The sequence below is a fragment of the Rhinopithecus roxellana genome, chromosome 5, assembly GCF_007565055.1.
Source record: "Rhinopithecus roxellana isolate Shanxi Qingling chromosome 5, ASM756505v1, whole genome shotgun sequence".
NCBI classification, from domain to species: domain Eukaryota; kingdom Metazoa; phylum Chordata; class Mammalia; order Primates; family Cercopithecidae; genus Rhinopithecus; species Rhinopithecus roxellana.
In genome coordinates, this window is record NC_044553.1 from 158,865,318 (window position 1) to 158,882,816 (window position 17,499).

Sequence of the window (17,499 nt, forward strand, 5' to 3'; positions counted from 1 at the left end):
AGACAGCAAAGAACAGAACAGTCAGGACCTCGGCCACGCTTCGTGGGGGGTGCAGATGTCCCCCTGCCACTCCATGCTGGCACTTGCCCAAGATGTGTTGGATGCCTTCCGGGAACTGGAGACTGTCCTCGGCTCAGAAGAGGCTGGCCCCAGGGAGGTGGAAGGAGGTTTTCCTCTTCACTGCATAAGCCTGGGTTCTGGGGGTATTTTTAATCACCTTCATATATCACTTATTTCAAATAAATTCAAATCAGAGGCCGGGCGCAGTGGCTCACACCTGTAATCCCAGCACTTTGGGAGGCTGAGGCAGGTGGATCACTTGAGCTCAGGAGTTTGAGACCAGCCTGGTCAACATGGTGACACCATGTCTCTACTAAAAATACAAAAATTAGCCAGGTGTGGTGGCGGGTGCCTGTAATCCCAGTTACTCGGAGGCTGAGGCAGGAGAATCACTTGAACCCGGTAGGTGGAGGTTGCAGTGAGCTGAGAGAGCGCCACTGCACTCCAGCCTGGGCAACAGAGCGAGACTTCATCTCAAAATAAAAAAAAAAGTTCCAATCAGGGAGAAAATAAAATGTAAAATAAATTCATTAAAAACAACGGCTCCGCTCCCTGCCTGGCAGATGTGTTGGTCGTGTGAGGCGGCTGGACTGGGAAGCGTGAGGCGGCTGGACTGGGAAGCGTGAGGCGGCTGGACTGGGAAGCGTGAGGCGGCTGGACTGGGAAGTGTGAGGCGGCTGGACTGGGAAGCGTGAGGCGGCTGGACTGGGAAGCGTGAGGCGGCTGGAAGGCCCCCGCCCCTTCACCTTGCTCCTTGCCGCACCACCCCTCACTTCTGAGTGGCTGGCCTGTCTGTGTGCTGTCCCCAGAGGGCAGGCAGCAGCAGGGGTCATGGAGAAGACCCAGGGTGAGCAGGGCTGGAGAAAGCTTTGTGCTCAAATCAGTTCCTGACAAGGGTCACGTTGGGGCCTTTCCAGAGAGTGCAGATGTGTGGAGAGATCCAGGGTGATGGGGACCACAGCCACAGGCGGACCAAAGCTGCCCTGAGAGATTCAGCCACCCAGGCAAAGGGGCTGCCAAACTGGACATGGAGGAGCCAGGGAAGGGGCCCCTCTCTGTGCCCATGGCCAGGGTGTGTCCCTCACCCCTGGGAGCTTCCCCTGGTTTATTTCAGAGTAAAGAGGAGAGGCAAGGAGACCCCAGGGGTCAACAGCCAGCTTCCTCGCAGCCTCCTGCCTCCCTGGAAGGCACTAGGATTAAACAGGCACAGGCACTGGGGCCCCTCCCCGACTCTCCCTTGTCAGTGGGCAGAGCTTCTTGGTTCAGCAGTTGGGAGGGAGACCCTCCAGGGCTGGTGGTTGCAGAGGCTCAGGATGCTGAGGGCTAACTCCAGGAGGCTGAACAGAACTGCAGGTGAGGTGGGCAGTGAGACCCCCACACCACACCTTTGGCAAAGCTCCAGGAAGCGCTCTCTGACCTCCTAGGTCACGTTAGGTACAGTTGTGCCCAAGTTGCCCGGGTGGCTGAAACAGTCAGCTCCACTCAGACCTCCCCTCCTCCAGGAAGCTGTTTTTGGGACACCCCCATCCCTGCTGCCCCACCCACCAGTGTCCCTCACCACAGGCCTCTCATTGCTGGGATGATAGCAGAGGCATTTCTGCTGGATGGCCAGGCTGCACCAGCGTGTTCATAAGCTTTACATTCCAATCCTCACGCCCTGCATTAGCTTGCCTTACAGATGAGAAAACAGGTTCTCAGATGTATCCGCAACTGCCCAAGTCACATGGCCAAGGCCGCTGTCAGGATCCGAGGGCACACACACCCCTGAGCTGGCCCCTTCGACTCCAGGGCAAGGGTGTTGAATGAAGCCCTTTCCTCCACCATATGCAAAGGCAGCCTCACCACTTAAAAAACAAAGAAAACTTTATTCGCTTGACAGTTTCTGTACAGCGACACCAGGCTGTGCAAAGCCCAGTGTCGTCTTCATTAAGCATATTCCCCAGGATGCCTGGTACCGCCTTCTTCTGCCCCAGGCCCCAACTAGCCACCCCCGTGCCCACTAGCTGACCCTGTGCCTTCACAGGGATGAAGCCCTGGCTCTGAGAATGCCTAGGAGGCACCGTTTGCTGGGGAGCAAGGGAACTGACCTTTGGCTTCTTTGTGGCTGGAGGTGTTCCAGCCCTGGTGAGGGGGATCCCATATTGTTTTCTGCTGAGCCCTCTGCACACCGTGGGGGATCCTGGCTGGCGGTGATGGCTGGGCCAGAGACTCAGTTGTCCATCAGCTGGCCATGTCCCCATTTTACGTACAGGCAGCCTGAGGCTCAGAGGTGGAAGGATTTCTCCTTGCCACAGCTGCATCACACTTGAACTGTCGAGACCTCCACCCACTGGTCTGTCTGCTCCCCACTCTAGTCCCGTTGGCTGATATGGTGCCTCCAGCAGACTCCATGGCTTCCCGGAGGGTGGAGGGTCCCCAGTTCACCCTCCAGCAGGAGTGGCAGCAGCTGGGGTACCCCTAGCAGTGGCATGTGGAGAAGCTGGGGTATGCAGAGTATCCAGTTCTGCGACACCAGGAGGCACACCAAGTTTTCCTCTGTCCCTAACACAGACCAGAGGTGGCCCACCAACCTCCCGGGTGGAGGATATGTGGAGTCAGGTCCCTGGGCAGCCCCTTGGTGGGCCATCAGAGACCCCTGGGAGCCAGCCTGCAGGGCAGGAACACAGTGGCATGGCCAGGATCCCAGAAAGGGACTGGAGTGTCTGCCTCAGTTTCCAGGATAATGAATGGTGCAACAGCCTCAGCCAGGCCAGGTGCTGGCTGCCGCTCAGAATCATCTCTGACCTTCGTGACTCTACAATGTGGGTATGAGGGTCCTTATTTCACAGATGAGAACACTGAGGCAAGTGAAGTTCTCGGCCAAAGCCACCCAGCTGATCAGCAAAATTCAGCCCAGGTCTGAGAGTCCACGGCCCCGGCATCCGAGCAGGAGCACCGCAATCGACTCAGGGGCCAATTTATGTCTCAGGTTTCTGAGAAGGGGCCCTAGGGAAGGAGGGCGGGGTGAGCCTCACAGGCTGGAGGGCTGCGCCAGAGCGGGCCCCGCAGGGGCGGCGGGCACAGCCTCGCCCTCGGGCCCGGCCTCCTCGCCGCGCGCGTAGGTGAGCACCACGGTGACCGTGGCGAAGGTGGCGGCGTTGACGGGGAAGGCGCGCAGCAGCGTGGACGCCAGTCCCCGTGTGAAGACGCGCCAGCCCTCGGCGCGGTAGCTCTGGCGCACGCAGTCCAGGATGCCGCTGTAGCGCGGGGCTCCCCGCAGCCCGTCGGCCTGCAGCCGTGACTTGACCACGTCCACAGGGTAGGTGGAGAGCCAGGACATGATGCCCGACGTGCCACCTGCCAGCAGCAGCTTGGGCACCAGCAGGCGGTCGCCCGGCTCGCAGCCCAGCGCCCGCGTGAGCGCGTCGTAGGTGAGGAAGTAGACGCCAAAGCTGGGCGTCTCTCGCAGCAGCGTGGACACCATGCCCCGGTTGACGCCACGCAGACCCTCGTGCCCGTAGATCTGCACGAGGCAGTCCAGCGAGCCCTTGTAGGTGCGTGCCGGGCCCGCATCCTGCAGCTGCAGCCGCGTCTTGGCCAGCTCCATGGGGCAGCAGATGACGCACTGGATGGCGCCCGCCGCTGCGCCTGCCAGGAACTGGTTGAGAGGCGAGTCGTGGCCCAGGGCCCGGAGGGTGTTGCCCTGTACCCCAAACACCAGCGCGTTGATGAAGGTGAGCCCCATGAGCGGCGAGCCCAGGCCCTTGTACAGACCCAGCACCTGCGGGGGCAGAGACGCCATCAGAGCCGGCAACACGCACCTCCTGGGCCCTCCACGCGGAGAGGGGTCGGAGGATGGCAGCCCCAGCCCACCTCAGGGGCTCCTGAGGACCAAGCAGAATTTCGTTGGAACCTAGGTCCTGATTGGCCTCCTGGCCATCCTGACACCTTCCTTCCTGGCTCTCTGGTCTGGGGCGGTGGCAGCCTGGAGGCTGGTTCCCCATCCTGTGCCTCCCGAGCCCTACCAGCCCAGGCCACTTACACTCTCTTGCTTGATGATGGACTTGAAGCAGTGCAGCGTCCCGCGGTACTGAGGCTTCTCCACGCTCTGGACCTGAAGCCGCACCTGGAAGGAGAGGGTCCAGTGAGAGAGGCAGGCAGGCAGGGCCAGAGCACCCAGCTCCCGGGTCTGGCACTCAGGCTGCCTGGGAGGGTCTCCTAAGGAGGCTGGGCACTCAGGCACAGTCTAAGACTTTTGTAATTCCAGGGCAGGGCGGACCGGGTATCTATGCCTTTTCAGGATGGGGTGCCGGTGGGCAAACAGCTACAGGGTCAGGCTGCTGGAGACAGGGTAGGGGGTCCCCAAGATCTCACACCAGTTGAGGTTAAGCCTCCTGTTTACACTATGGCTGCACAGTGCACTGCCGGTGGGGCATGAACGACCTCCTGAGACCGGCCCGTTCTCCAGGTAATGCCTGTCATACTGCTGAGTGGGCGGCCCATGTCCCAGACCAGGCTGAAGGTCCCCTGCCCTAATGTCCCGTCAGACTGGCTTCGAGGCAATAGGTGCAAAAAGTGATGAGCCTGGCCGGGTGCAGTGGCTGCACCTGTAATCCCAACACTTTGGGTGGCCGAGGTGGGTGGATCACTTGAGGTCAGGAGTTTGAGACCAGCCTGGCCAACATGGCGAAACCATGTCTATAAAAAAAATTAACCTAGCGTGGTGGCACACGCCTGTAATCCCAGCTACTCAGGAGGCTCAGGTGGGAGAATTGTTTGAACCGGGGAGGCAGAGGATGTAGTGAGGTCACGCCACTGTATTCCAGCCTGGGTGAGAAAGCAACGCTAAATAAATAAATAAATAAATAAGCAATGACCTTGGCTCCAGGAGTTCCTGCCTGGTCTCTGCCAGTAGCCTTTAGTGAGAACAGCAGTTATGAGTTAACAGAGCAGTGGCAAGAGAACAGCCAACAACCTCCTTGGGGACCCACGTCAGCAGCGCTGGGGCCTGGGATGCTGCTCAGGCCCCGCCGCCTCCGAGCCCAGTGGCCCAGAACCTCTTCCATGTCAAAGCGCTCTTTGTTGCCTATGAGCTTCTCTCTGCTCGATAGGAGGCTCAGACTTGCAGAGCGGGGGGTGGGAGTAAACTAGGTCAAGTCACATTCTCAGGGGCTGATTCCCTAGGTCTGACTCAGAAATGCTCATTCTTACAGCCGGGGCCACAAAGCAAGTGCCTTCGGTACTAGGCAGCCTGGGACAGGGGAAGGCTTCACACTCAGTTATCTTGGCATTGGGACAACTGCCCCCATTTCCAAGATGGGAAGACTGAGGCTCAGAGATGTTTTATAACTTGGCCAAAGCTGTCTTCTCCAGGGACATGAGTGGCTGTGTTGGTCAGAGTGAGGGTGGGAGGGAGTGCTGGCAAGGGAGAGCCCTCATCGGGAGCAGCCAGGCTTCTGCCCAGATTCTGGAACCTTTTCCAATTCTCTCCACCAGAATAGGTGGGCCCTCTATTGGTGAATGCACTTACAAAAAATGTTTTGTTAGGAAACAAGTACAATCTCAGTACACCCAGGACCTCAACAGCTGGAAGCCAGCGCTTTAAGATTGGCCCGAAGCACCCCTCCCACCCTGGAGGCCCAGTTCTTGGCCAGCACCTTGATGCGAGGTTTGCTGCTTTCCCTTCAATGTTCTGGGGTCTCTCTCTGTTCCTCCTGCAGGCCCAACACTGGGACTAAGAGGGCTGTGTGAATAGAACCGATGTGACGTGTAGCTATTCCTTCCCAGGTTGGATACTCAATGCCACCTGGGTAGTGTTGTGAAGTCTTTGCAGGTCACATACACTAGTGAACGCCCAAGTCCAGATGCTCGGGAACGTCAGGCTCAGGTCAACTCAGCTTTTCCCACCAATGTGGGCAGAGGTCTCTCCCTACTTTGTTTCTGACCCCTCAGTCTGTGACGAGCCCTCGCTCTCTGGGAGAGGAACTGTGGCCCAGCATCCCAAGTCTTGTCATCTACAGCTCAGGCTCTTAAAATCTTGGGGTGACAGGCTCTCCTTTGAGGATTGATGGGAACGGACCCACCCCTGGGAAACTAGTCATTTGGACACAAGTTTAGGAAGCTCCCAGCTCCCCATAGGGCCAAGAGACCCCCACATGAGGACCCCCAATCCAGAGGGGGCTGCTTTTTTTCGACTAGCCCGAGCCCCCACCCCAGGATCTGTGCTGGGCCCAAGCTTGTCTCACACCCTCCCTATCCCCTGCTACGGAGGGAACTCTGGGGTTGGGGAGATGGGCACGACAGGGTGGGGTCCAGGCTGGGGTCTGGTTCACCTGGTCTGTACTTACTAGCGCTCTCCAGGGTGAGGCTTACGCCCATCTACAACAAAGTTACACTTTTGCTATGGATGGAGACAGCCCCTAGCTCAGAAAGTAAAGGCGGTTAAAGCAACACAAAATTTCAACATCACATCCAGGCACGGAGCCCCCACAGCCAGCCCCCACCCACCCTCCCCATCCCCTGCCCCGGGATAGCCGGTCACCCCCTCATCACAGGTCAAGATGACTGCTCCCTGATGAAAGTGACTGTTTCCTGATTATTGTTGTGTCCAAGGAAGCAGGACAGAAAATTCCCTTCGTGCAGAACCACGTGTGAAGGCCATGTGCTTCAGGACGGGGGCTGTGGTTCTGGGCGCTATAGAGGAGATCCAGATCTTGGATTCTTTCAGTCCCAAGGGTCTGGGGGAATAAACTGTGACTGTCCCAGCCGTGAGATAGTCTGTGGCCATGTGACAGTACAGACTGACATGGACTCGGGTAGCCCCTGATGATTCTAGGGTACAGCTGCAATTCTATTAAGTTCAAACCAGGCAAAAGGGGCCCGTGGTGTTGGAAGGGAGGACAGTGGGCCAGGCCTGTCATCCCAGCATTTTGGGAGGCCAAGGCAGGAGGATCACTTGAGCCCGGGAGCTTGAGACCAGCTGGACAACGTATCAAGACCCCGTCTCTACTAGTAACTTAAAAAAAAAATTAGCTAGACATGGTGGTATCTGCCTGTAGTTTCAGCTACTTGAGAGGCTGTGGTGGGAGGACTGCATGAGCCTGGGAAATCAAAGCTACAGTGGGCTACTGCACTCCACCTGGGGTGACAGAGCAAGACCTGTGTCTCAAAAAAAAGGAGGAAGTTAGGCCAGTGGAAGCCTCGGAAGAAGGGGCGGGAGGAGTTGATAGGAGCAGGAGTGAAGACTTCCAGAGGGCTGGCCATGTTCGGTTTCTCCTGGGTGGCGGCTCCCCACACCTGTGCTTTGCGATGACTTGTATACCTAGGATGTGTGCACTTTCTTTTTTTTTTTTGAGACGGACTCTCGTTCTGTCACCCAGGCTGGAGTGCAGTGGCGCGATCTCAGCTCACTGCAAGCTCTGCCTCCCAGGTTCACGCCATTCTCCTGCCTCAGCCTCCTGAGTAGCTGGACTACAGGTGCCCGCCACCACGCCAAGCTAATTTTTTGTATGTTTAGTAGAGACAGGGTTTCACTGTTAGCCAGGATGGTCTTGATCTCCTGACCTCGTGATCCGCCCACCTCGGCCTCCAGAAGTGCTGGGATTACAGGCGTGAGCCACTGCGCATGGCCGGATGTGTGCACTTTCTACATGTGCTGGACCTCAACTAAAAACAAACAGTAGCCAGGCGTGGTGGCACGTGCCTGTAATCCCAGCTACTTGGGGGGTTGGGGAGGTCTGAGGCAGGAGAATCACTTGAACCCAGGAGGAGGAAGTTGCAGTGAGCCAAGGTCGCACCACTGCACTCCAGCCTGAGTGACAGACACAGACTCTGTCTCAAAGAAAAAAAAGTTCAGCTTTTTAAGGTAGGTATGTCCAGATGTGATGCTGGAGTGACACAGTGGCAAAAAAAAAAAAAAAAAAAAAAAGGACCACAAATAGATCTTCTCAAAGACCACCCTCCAGACAGTGAAGTAGGGTCTGGGGAGTAAAATTTCATAGGCTGGAGAAACTCCTGTCCCTGAGTCACATCAGGGATGCTGCTTGAGGGCTCAGTGGCTTAGGACGGCGGAGCACCAGGACAAAAGTGCTCCCCGGCCTGCTGGGGGCTGCCTGAGGGGGCCGGGCAGGAGCCCAGCAGGTCTGGCCGATTCGTAGCTCAGAGAGCCTAGGCCTCCGCGGAGCTGGAAAGAGGAAGTGAACGCGAGAGGCATTCACAACACATGACGACGAGATATAAACACAGTGCAACGTGGACACTGCCAGGCTGTCCTGGGCTGCTGCGGCCTGGGGGAGGCCTCCCGGGTGGCCTGGCCAGGCAGCGCGTGGGCGCGGCTGGGGCCCGGGGCTGTGTGGGCCGACTCTGCACAGCCTCACTCTCGGCAGGCTGGTGCAGGAAACGTGGGGCCGCTGCCTGCCAAGAAAGCCTGGCCCTTCAGCCTCCTCCACACATGGGCCCACAGTGGATAGAAGAGTTGTGCTTTTCAGAGCTAGCATTTAATCCAACATAAATCATGCTGTTGAGCACTGGCACGATGACAACGTTTGAGCCCAAAGATACAGGGACCTACCCAAGGTCATGTAGAAAACCAGCTGGCAGAAGGGCCCGGACCTGCACAAGGCCCAGGGACAGCACTTTTTAAGGTCACAGCCAATGCATAAGGCTGGGCCCTCACTCTTGTGCTGGATGCAATCCAGCCTTATGGTAAGCAGTCACTGTCTCTGCCAACAAACACCTGGGCTCTCTAGAAAAGGAGACCGGAAGTCTCCTGCAAACCCAGCTCAGAATGCGCATCCTGCCTTCCTTCCCTCAGTGGGAAGAGGGGCCACGTGTAGTGCTGCCGGCAAACACAAGGCTGGTCTAGTGCCCGCCACTCACAGTTTGCCCTGGGGCCCAGGGAAAAGGGTGAGGAAGGGCCCCACTGGGCTACTTTCAGAACATACAGCCCAACCACAAGTGGAGGGTGGGGGATTTATTTGGGAATTTCCAGCTGGAGGACATAGATTTCCTTGGTTTCTGTTCTGGGGGGTCTGAGAACCTGGAACTCCGGTTTATGGAGGTGTGGGGTGTTGTCAAGGAACTGGCTAACAGAGCCCTTCCTCACGCCTCTGGCACCTGGGAAACTATCACGGGGACTCTCCGTAAGGGTGATCACCACTCCGTGAAGATCATGTTCATGGGAGGTTCTAGTTTTGGCTTTTTTGTATTTTCTCTCTGAACTTTTCTTTCTTTCAAGGAAGTGTTTGGGGGAGTTCCGCATGGGAACAATGTAGGTGCCCTTGCTCTGGGTGGGAGGAAACCTCAGCACCTCGGTCCCAGCTGGCCAAGCCCAGGATGAACTTGGCCATGAACCCAGAATGTGGATCAGCCCCAGCTGGGAGATGCCAGGACGAAGCAGCGAGTAAGGTTCAGCCCGGCGCCGTGTAAAAGCAGCTGCCCACCCGGGGCTGTCCATGGAAACGGGATTCTAGCCACCCCAACCCTGTGAGCCTCTTTCCAATGTATGCGCCGAGAAAAAAAAGCAGTGATGAGACTCACCTTGACTGTGTCAAACGGGTGTCCCACAAGCACGCCTGCCACACCTGGAGGAGGAGAGGGGGACTTGTGACCCACATACCTCAGAAATGCAGTGCAGGGCACTGGGCATGAGGGGGTGCTGGCAAGGAGGACTGGCAGGAGCTCCTGCAGGGGAAAGGGGCATTGCCCACGCACCTGTGGGTGCAGCAGGCAGATCCCATGAGCCCCTGGAATCCTCGTGTCCAGTGGGGGGGTATGCATGTGACATCCCAATGCCATGCCAGCATCTGTCCCATTGAGCGCTGGTGACCCATCTGCAGGCTGCTGCTCTCCACGGCGGACTGGTCTGGGTGCCTGACAGTGGAAGCTGTCCCCTGGGAGGCTGCACACACTATTTCTGGGATGTCCCATTAATCCAAACACCTGACATGGGCAGGACGCTCCAGGGATGCTGGACTTTGGGGTCAGACCCTCCCCAGATTTGAACTTTCCCCCTGCCACGCATCAGCCTGGCGTGCTCACAAATGACTCTGTCTCTAGATCTCACTTTCCTTACCTGTAAAGGTTTACCTCCCTCCCCCAGGAAGTGATGACCTCAGGTCCTGATGCAGTGGCTGACACCCCCGTCCCCTTCCCTGAGTGGGAGCCACCTCGAGCCCAGGGAGACAGCTTGTGACTGTGCGGTCTTCCTTGGTTATTATTTCAGGTCCTGCCAAAAATCCAGCCCCTCTTGAAGGACAAAGGTTCACCCCTCCAAAACGGCTCACAAACACTTCTCAGAGTCCTAAACACTGTGTAGGTGGCAACCATCTCTGACTCTTGCCACCACTGTGAGTAAGGCAACCTCATTATCCATTTCACAGGAGAAACAGGCTCAGTGAACTGACTCTGACTCCCTTGCTCCTCTCCCTGGAGTTTCACCTGGACATCTGTTCAAGCTCTCCCTTTACTGCCAGTAGTGTTTATGTATAATTAAAACAGCTAGCATCTGTTGAGTAACAAACTAACATTACAACCCATTCTCACTTTTCCACTTAATGCCTGTGGAAGTTACTATGCATCTCTACAAATTGAACTTTGTATCTTTACCTAACATCCTCTTCATCCTTTAACATTTTGGATCTGGCCAGGTGTGGTGACTCATACCTGTAATCCCAGCACTTTGGGAGGCCAAGGCAGACAGATCACTTGAGGTCAGGAGTTCAAAACCAGACTGGCCAACATGGTGAAACCCCATCTCTACTAAAAATACAAAAATTAGCTGGGTGTGGTGGCGGATGCCTGTAATCCTAGCTGCTCAGGAGGCTGAGGTGGGAGAATCGCTTCAACCCAAGAGGCAGAGATTGCAGTGAGCTGAGATGGCACTACTGCACTCCAGCCTAGGTGACCCACAGAGCGAGACTCCGTGTCAAAAAAAAAAAAAAAAAAAAAAAACCTTGGACCCTAAAATCCACTTGATATTAACTTTAACTTTGCCAATTCTGCTTTCTCTTTGGTTACATGTGACTGGTATGATTTTGTCCAACTTGTAATTTTGGTGTTTTTGTTGAGACAAGATCCCACTCTGTCACCCAGACTGGAGTGCAGTGGCATAATCTCGGCTCACTGCAACCTCCATCCTCTGGGCTCAAGTGACCATCCTGTCTAAGCCTCCCAAGTAGCTGAGACAACAGGCATGAGCCACCACACTCAGCTAATTTTTGTAATTTTGGCAGAGACGGGTCTTGCCATGCTGCCCAGGCTGGGTTCAAGAAAACTCAAACTCCTGGGTTCAAGAAAACCCAAGCCTCCCCAAGTGCTGCGATTACAGACATGAGTCACCATGCCCAATGTGTAATTTTGAACCTTTTCTTACTATCTTGTTTTAGATGTTTTTTGTAAGCAACTATAACTGGATTTTGTCTAAAGCAGTCTGATTTTGCTGGAACAACTGAGGGATCTGACATTTTTATGCCACTTTATTTTATGTGAATGGTTTATTTTACTCCTTTTTCCGTATTTTTGATGGTTTGGGAAAATTACTATTCATTCCCTTTCTTTTTTTGAGATGGAGTCTTGCTCTGTCACTCAGGCTGGAGTGCAGTGGCGCAACCTCGGCTGACCGCAACCTCTCCCTCCCAGGTTCAAGTGATTCTCCTACCTCAGCCTCCCGAGTAGCTGGGAGTACAGGTCTGCCTCACCACACCCAGCTAATGTTTGTATTTTTAGTGGAGAAGGGGTTTCGCCATGTTGGCTAGGCTGGTCTAAAACTCATGACCTCAGTGATCTACCTGCCTTGGCCTCCCAAAGTGCTGGGATTACAGGTGTGAGCCACCACGCCCAGCTATTTATTCCCTTTCTAATTGTTAATTTGTAATTTCAGCAAAGGGTTACTTCCTGTTTCTAATACTTCTAATCATTATATAGAAACAGGATAAGCACCGCCTCCCCCATGACTCTGTCTGCCTCCTTCTGTCCCACCCACCCTAGTAAGAGCTACCTGAAGAAGGCTCCCATCCCTGCCACCTTCCACTGACATTTTCCTAGAGACCGTGAGACTCAATTCACAATTCCCTCTCCTTCCATCTTGGGGTCTCTACTCATCAACTGCCATTTCATTAGAGCCTTTTTTTTTTTCTTTTTCTTTTTTTTTTGAGATAGAGTCTCACTCTGTCACCCAGGCTGGAATGCAATGGTGTGGTCTCAGTTCACTGAAACCTCCAACTCCCAGGTTCAAGTGATTTTTGTGTTTCAGCCTCCCAAAGTGCTGGGATTACAGGCGTAAGCCACCGAGCCCGGCTCAAAATCTATTTCTTAATCTGACTGGGAAACAGTATGAACATTCTGGAGTGGTGGAGAATCCTGGGCCCAGGCCAGCCTTGGTCCTCTGGCTTTCAGTGCTACAGATGAGAAATCTGCTGCCAATGTGTTTTTTTTTTTCAATTCTGTGGGGAGGTCGCTGAGATTTTATCTGTGGATTTCAAGAATATCACCAGGAGATGCCAAAGGTGTGTCTTTTTCTTTAAAGTAACCCTGCCTGGAACAATACCAACACTTTCACTGTGCAGACTCATGCCCTCTTCTGATCAGGGAAAATTTCCACTATTATTTATTCATCATATTCATCATCTCCAGACCTGCTCCCTCTTCTTCCGGAGCCTCTAACATTCACAGGCGGATGAAGCAACCACCAAGCCTATCTTTTCTTTTGTGGCTTCCATCTGGGTTTCTAGTTTTCTAGGCCTTTGTATCCTGGAAACAGGAAATCCATCCTCTTTCCCACTTCAGCTTTTTAATTTTCTAAATTTGAAAATCCTAGTTCCAGAACCTCTTTTCTTGGGCATATCTGGGTTTCTCTGGGTTTTGGAAACTGAACACTTGCCCAGGATGTGCCGCTGGACTTGACTTCTCCTTCCAGCGGGGGACGCCTCGAGGCCCCTCCATGTCCCCTGAAGCTAGGTCCAGCTGTGGGGTCCCCTTCCTGTGGGTGCATGGTCACGCCTCTGGCCCCAGACCTGCCCAGGTGACAGCAACAGCAACAGGGCAAAGGACGGAGACAGCAGAAAGACCCTTACCCCACTTGTCTCTGTTGGGAGGCCCCACTCAGGTCTCCCAGGACAGGCACTGGTTCCCACTTTCTCTTCTGACTTGTTTCAGCACCCTTCAGCAAGGGGCTTGGTCTCCTTCACCCAGAAGAACCCATCCTCAGGAACGGCGTGGGTTGTGAGGCCAGCCTCCATCGGACCAGCCTGCTCACCACCTTCCGGAGCACACGAGGCCTCCAGTCACACCAGAAGCAGAACCCTGTCTCCCAACTCCAAAGCCACTGTCTACTGTCCTCCCTAAGCTTGGCTCCAGGGGCAATCCCCACCCAATGGTCCTCAAGGGCTGGGGCGGGTGGGGAGGAACCACTGTCCTGGGGATGGCTGGCAGCAGAGGTGGTGGGAAGAGGCACACTCCCTTCTCGGGGTTTTCCTCTCCTCCCAGGTTCTCCCACCCCCGGCTGAGCTTTTCTCTCTGTGCCTGCTTCTGTCCATGCCCCATCCAGAGCCCAGTGTTCATGTGGCCTCAAGATTTGGGTTGATCCCCCAACAGGGGAGAGGGGGGAGGCATTCCAAACCTTCCACCATGCAAGGCCTCAAGGATGCTGTCAGTCAAAGAACTGGCCCCGCCTCCCTGAGAAGTTAAAACACGTGACCCACACTAAGCGAATAGTAGGGAGTGGATAGTCCCCCTCCCCAGCCACCAAGGAGAAGCACTGGTATCATCTGCCCTGAGCCTGCAGGTCCCAAGGTGGGGTGCCTCTGGGCAGGCTGTCAGGGACCTGGAGGCTGGGACACGGTCAGTTCACTGTCCTGAGGGCCTATCCTGGCCATCAGGGGAGCACGTGGTGTGACTTTGCTCTAGTCCCTCCACCTCCCTGGGCCTAGGTTTCTCCGATGAGACCAGGAGTGAGCCCCCAGGTGACTTCTGTCCTTGTCCACCTGGGAGGCTCAGGCTTACGCTTGTAGAGCCTTAGCTGGGTGGCCATTATGTGCCTGGGGGCTGCACGAAAAGTAGGGCCTGGGGGCGGAGGGGTGGCCTGTGCCCCAGTGCTACAGCACCAGACAGTGCCAGTCCTTGACCTCACCCACAAACCTGGGGCAGGGGGCATGGATATGATGTCTCCCAGGTGGGCCCATGAGGATGGACAGCGAAGGACATTCCAGGCAAGGAGGCGGAGGAAGGGCAGGCCAGGCAAGGAAGGGCAGAGGAGACCACAGGTGTGCCTGGAGGCGTCAAGCAGGCCTGCCTTCAGGGAAAGTGTTCCTGCCCCAAACCCTGGTGTTTCCAGGAGAGCAGCACCGACGGTAGCGCAACTGCAGAAGGAACTCTGCCCCTCCGGGGAAAGAATCCCCACTCCCCAAAGTCTGGAAGGAGGTGTTGGCCTGGGGACAGCCCCTCATCCCCCACCCACTGGAGCTGGAAGTGGGTGGGGAGCAAGGGTGGAGCAAATAGCGAGATGGGAAGCGGGAGGGGAAGGTGAGAATGGAATCTGCAGAGGACACGCCCCCTCTGTCTCCAGGGCACCCGGCACTAGGGAGAAACTCCCCAGCGATTAACAGCAAACTCTGGGCTTTGTGCCCCGCAGCTTCTGACTGGGTGACCGACCGGGAAGTTCTAACTCCCTTCAACGCACATCACTTCCCCAACACATTCCCTTTTCAACGAGTCTCTCGCCCAAGAAGAAGCAGGCTCCGACGCCACAGGTTTAAATACTTAAGGCCACGCTAGCCACTCCCGCCAGGGCTCTCAGCGCTGGCCAGGAGCTGAGGCTTTATTCAAGCTAAATTCAAGTAGATGAAGAGCGAACAAGGGCAGGTGCTGGGGAGAGAAGTGGGACCAAACAAGGACAACCGGCCGGTCCTCTCTGTAACTCCCGCCGCCAACCACCCTTCCCCCCCGCGATATCTAACCTAGCCTCCCGATGAATCCTGGTGAATAAATTAACCCTCAGGGTAAAAGCAGACAAGCCAGAGGCCCAAGAGAGAACTACCGTGCTCGACGCCTACGGCTGGGGCACGGGAGAGCCTGGACTGCACGCCCTCCCGGGGACAACGGCGTGGGAGAAACCCCAGGGCCGCGGCCTGGCCTCGGAGAAGGTGCCCCACACCGGCTCGCCCGGCCCACCTACCATCCCCCTTCCGCCCCCAGTAGCTCACAAAACCGCGTAGGAAGGGGCGGAGTTCCAAGGCGTGACTCGGCGCCTAGGGTCTGGCCAGAGCGGTTCAGTGCCCTCCAAGGCCAGCCGAGTAAGGGGTCGGCCCGGTAGCCCGAACCCCGCTGGACGGTTGCGAGGGACGGGGTGGAGTCAGCCCCCAAATATACAGCCGGGGGAGGGGACCCTGTTCCCAGTGCGCGCCGGACGGGGATGGGGGAGGGGAGGGAGATGAGCCCGGGACCTCGGCGCGGGGGGCAGTGGGGCATCCTCCCGGCAGTCCTGGCCTCCGCCCAGCCACGGTGCTGCCCCGGCGCCCCAGACCTCCCGTCCGAGCGTGCCCGGAGAGAATAAAGACACCTGCCACCGTGGATAGCCCGGGCCTGAAGTCAATTTACGCCCACGAGAGCCGCCCGAGGCAAGAGCACTGTGGTCCCCATTCACAGACGCGGCGACCCTCGCCAGCGGGAAGGCGCGAGGCCAGGGCGTGCTGGTGGGCCGGCCTCCCTCCCCGGACCCCTTGCCCCGGCCAGGCCCACCGTCTCCTTACCCCCAGCGCATCCAGCCAGGAAGTCCAGCGCCATGGCCGGGTCCCCGGCGAGGCTGCCCTTCCTCCTCGTACTCCCCCTGAGGCCCCTTGCCGGGCTGGGCGCCGTCGGGGTCCCCGAGCTCACGGTGCCGAGGCTGGGCCTGGCCGCCCCTCCTGGCGCGGAGCCAGGGCAGGCGCGGTCGGGGACGGTGGGGACGGCGGCAGCGGCGGGGTCCGCACTGGTCCCTCGGCGGCTGCGGACTCGCTGGATCCCCTCCGGCCGGCGGTCCCTCACCTCGGGCCGCGCGCCCCGCCCCTCGCTCCTGCAGGCAGGGCCGGGGCAGGGGCGCCGAGCGAAGCCAATGGGCGGGCGCGGCGCGGACAACACCCCGAGCACTGCGCTTCGCCGCCGCGCCTCATTGGCCGGTCGTGCGCGGGCGGGCGGGGCGCGGGGGACGTGGCGGGCGCGCGGGCGGGGCGCGGGGGCGCCTCAGACAAAGAGCGCGATGGGTGCGCTGGTCCGGCGGGAGGGGACGCGCAGGGCTGCGGGGTTGGGCCGAGGACCCCCCCGCAGTGCCAGAGGCGGTGCTGGCCCGGATCGGGCCGGGAACCGGACCCTGGGTTCGGAGTCCGGCGCCGCCGCAGAACCTCAGCGCCCTCGCCTGTGCCGTGCGGACACTGCCGCGATAACGGCAGTGGAGAGCCTGGACCCTCCGAGACCCGCAGGCTGGGACGCCGCTAGTTGTGAAACTCCGCGAGCGGGAATCGCCCCTGGGGAGCCTCCGCCCGTCCCGCCTGCGCGCCCGCTCGGCGGTGGCCTCCGGGGCTTCTGGCCTCCTGGCCGAACCCGCCGCGTTCTGAGGGTCGGACGCACACAGGCGCTTCCGGCGGGGCCTGAGGCTGGGATTTGGGCGGAGAGCCGGAAACCTTAAAAGGGAAAGGGACCGTGGGACAAAGGGTGCAGCCAGGCCTTCGCGCGACCGCTCCTTCCCGTGGACTGCGGGTCGCGGGAGCCACGGAAGGTTGTGGAGGGAAGGAGAGTCCTGGACAGGGCTGCAGGCAAGGCCACACTGTGTGCCACGTTTCCAGGTTTAGGGTCCCATGATTCTTTTATACGAATTCCAGTGGGTATGTACCTCCTGGAGGGGCGGGGTCGGAAAGGTTCTGTGTATTTGGTACCAGGACACACAGGTAGGTGGTGTCAGTAGTGCAGCCTGGTGCTAGCGGCAGGGGTCCCCACTACTCATATTAGTTTCCTTTTAGAGTCTAAGTAGAATGTTAAGCAGAGACCCAAACCCTAGGTCGGCTGACTCCTAGTCCAGGGCTCGTGATGGCTGGTGGGCCCTGAAGGAGGGGTCTGGAGGCCTGGGTTTGAGTATCACCAGCCTCTCTGACCCACTTGGGTGCCTCAGGGAGGCAGGTGGGGGGATGGGGGAGAGTGACCCATGGGCCAGAAAAGCAGTGGTATGGGGGCCCCAAGAGAAGCCCAGACCCAAAAGGACAGGAGCTGGCTGTGGGGCTACTCAGGTGGCTGGAGGCCTCCTGCAGACACGGTGATTACACTGGACAGCCTACATCTAATCACTTACCTTAGGAACAGGGTGTCCTTGGGATGCTGGAGGGCTCATGAGGTGAACCACAAATCCCTGCACATTCATTCCTGGTTGAGGTTTGGGAGGAAAATCCAGTACCTTAACAGCATGTGGCAATAGTGAGAAAATGATGGAAACCGATAAGG

General features: G+C 57.4%; 1 protein-coding gene across 10 annotated transcripts; it reads right to left on the minus strand.

Annotated features, from left to right (window-relative positions):
* Positions 1-1,905: 1,905 nt before the first annotated feature.
* SLC25A29 (solute carrier family 25 member 29) lies at positions 1,906-16,101 on the minus strand. 10 transcript variants are annotated; one of them, XM_030931023.1, is made up of 6 exons: positions 15,783-15,938; positions 9,577-9,620; positions 6,387-6,458; positions 5,697-5,782; positions 4,082-4,165; positions 1,906-3,820 (listed from the first exon to the last, which is right to left on the minus strand). In XM_030931023.1, the coding sequence occupies exon 6, from the start codon at positions 3,782-3,784 to the stop codon at positions 3,071-3,073; it is 714 nt and encodes a 237-aa protein (XP_030786883.1). In that variant the 5' UTR covers positions 3,785-3,820; positions 4,082-4,165; positions 5,697-5,782; positions 6,387-6,458; positions 9,577-9,620; positions 15,783-15,938; the 3' UTR covers positions 1,906-3,070. The 10 variants fall into 10 exon arrangements, with proteins under 10 accessions (XP_030786883.1, XP_030786882.1, XP_010351958.1 ...); XM_030931022.1 differs by having other exon boundaries at positions 6,387-6,776; XM_010353656.2 differs by lacking the exon at positions 5,697-5,782 and having other exon boundaries at positions 15,783-16,028.
* Positions 16,102-17,499: the final 1,398 nt, after the last annotated feature.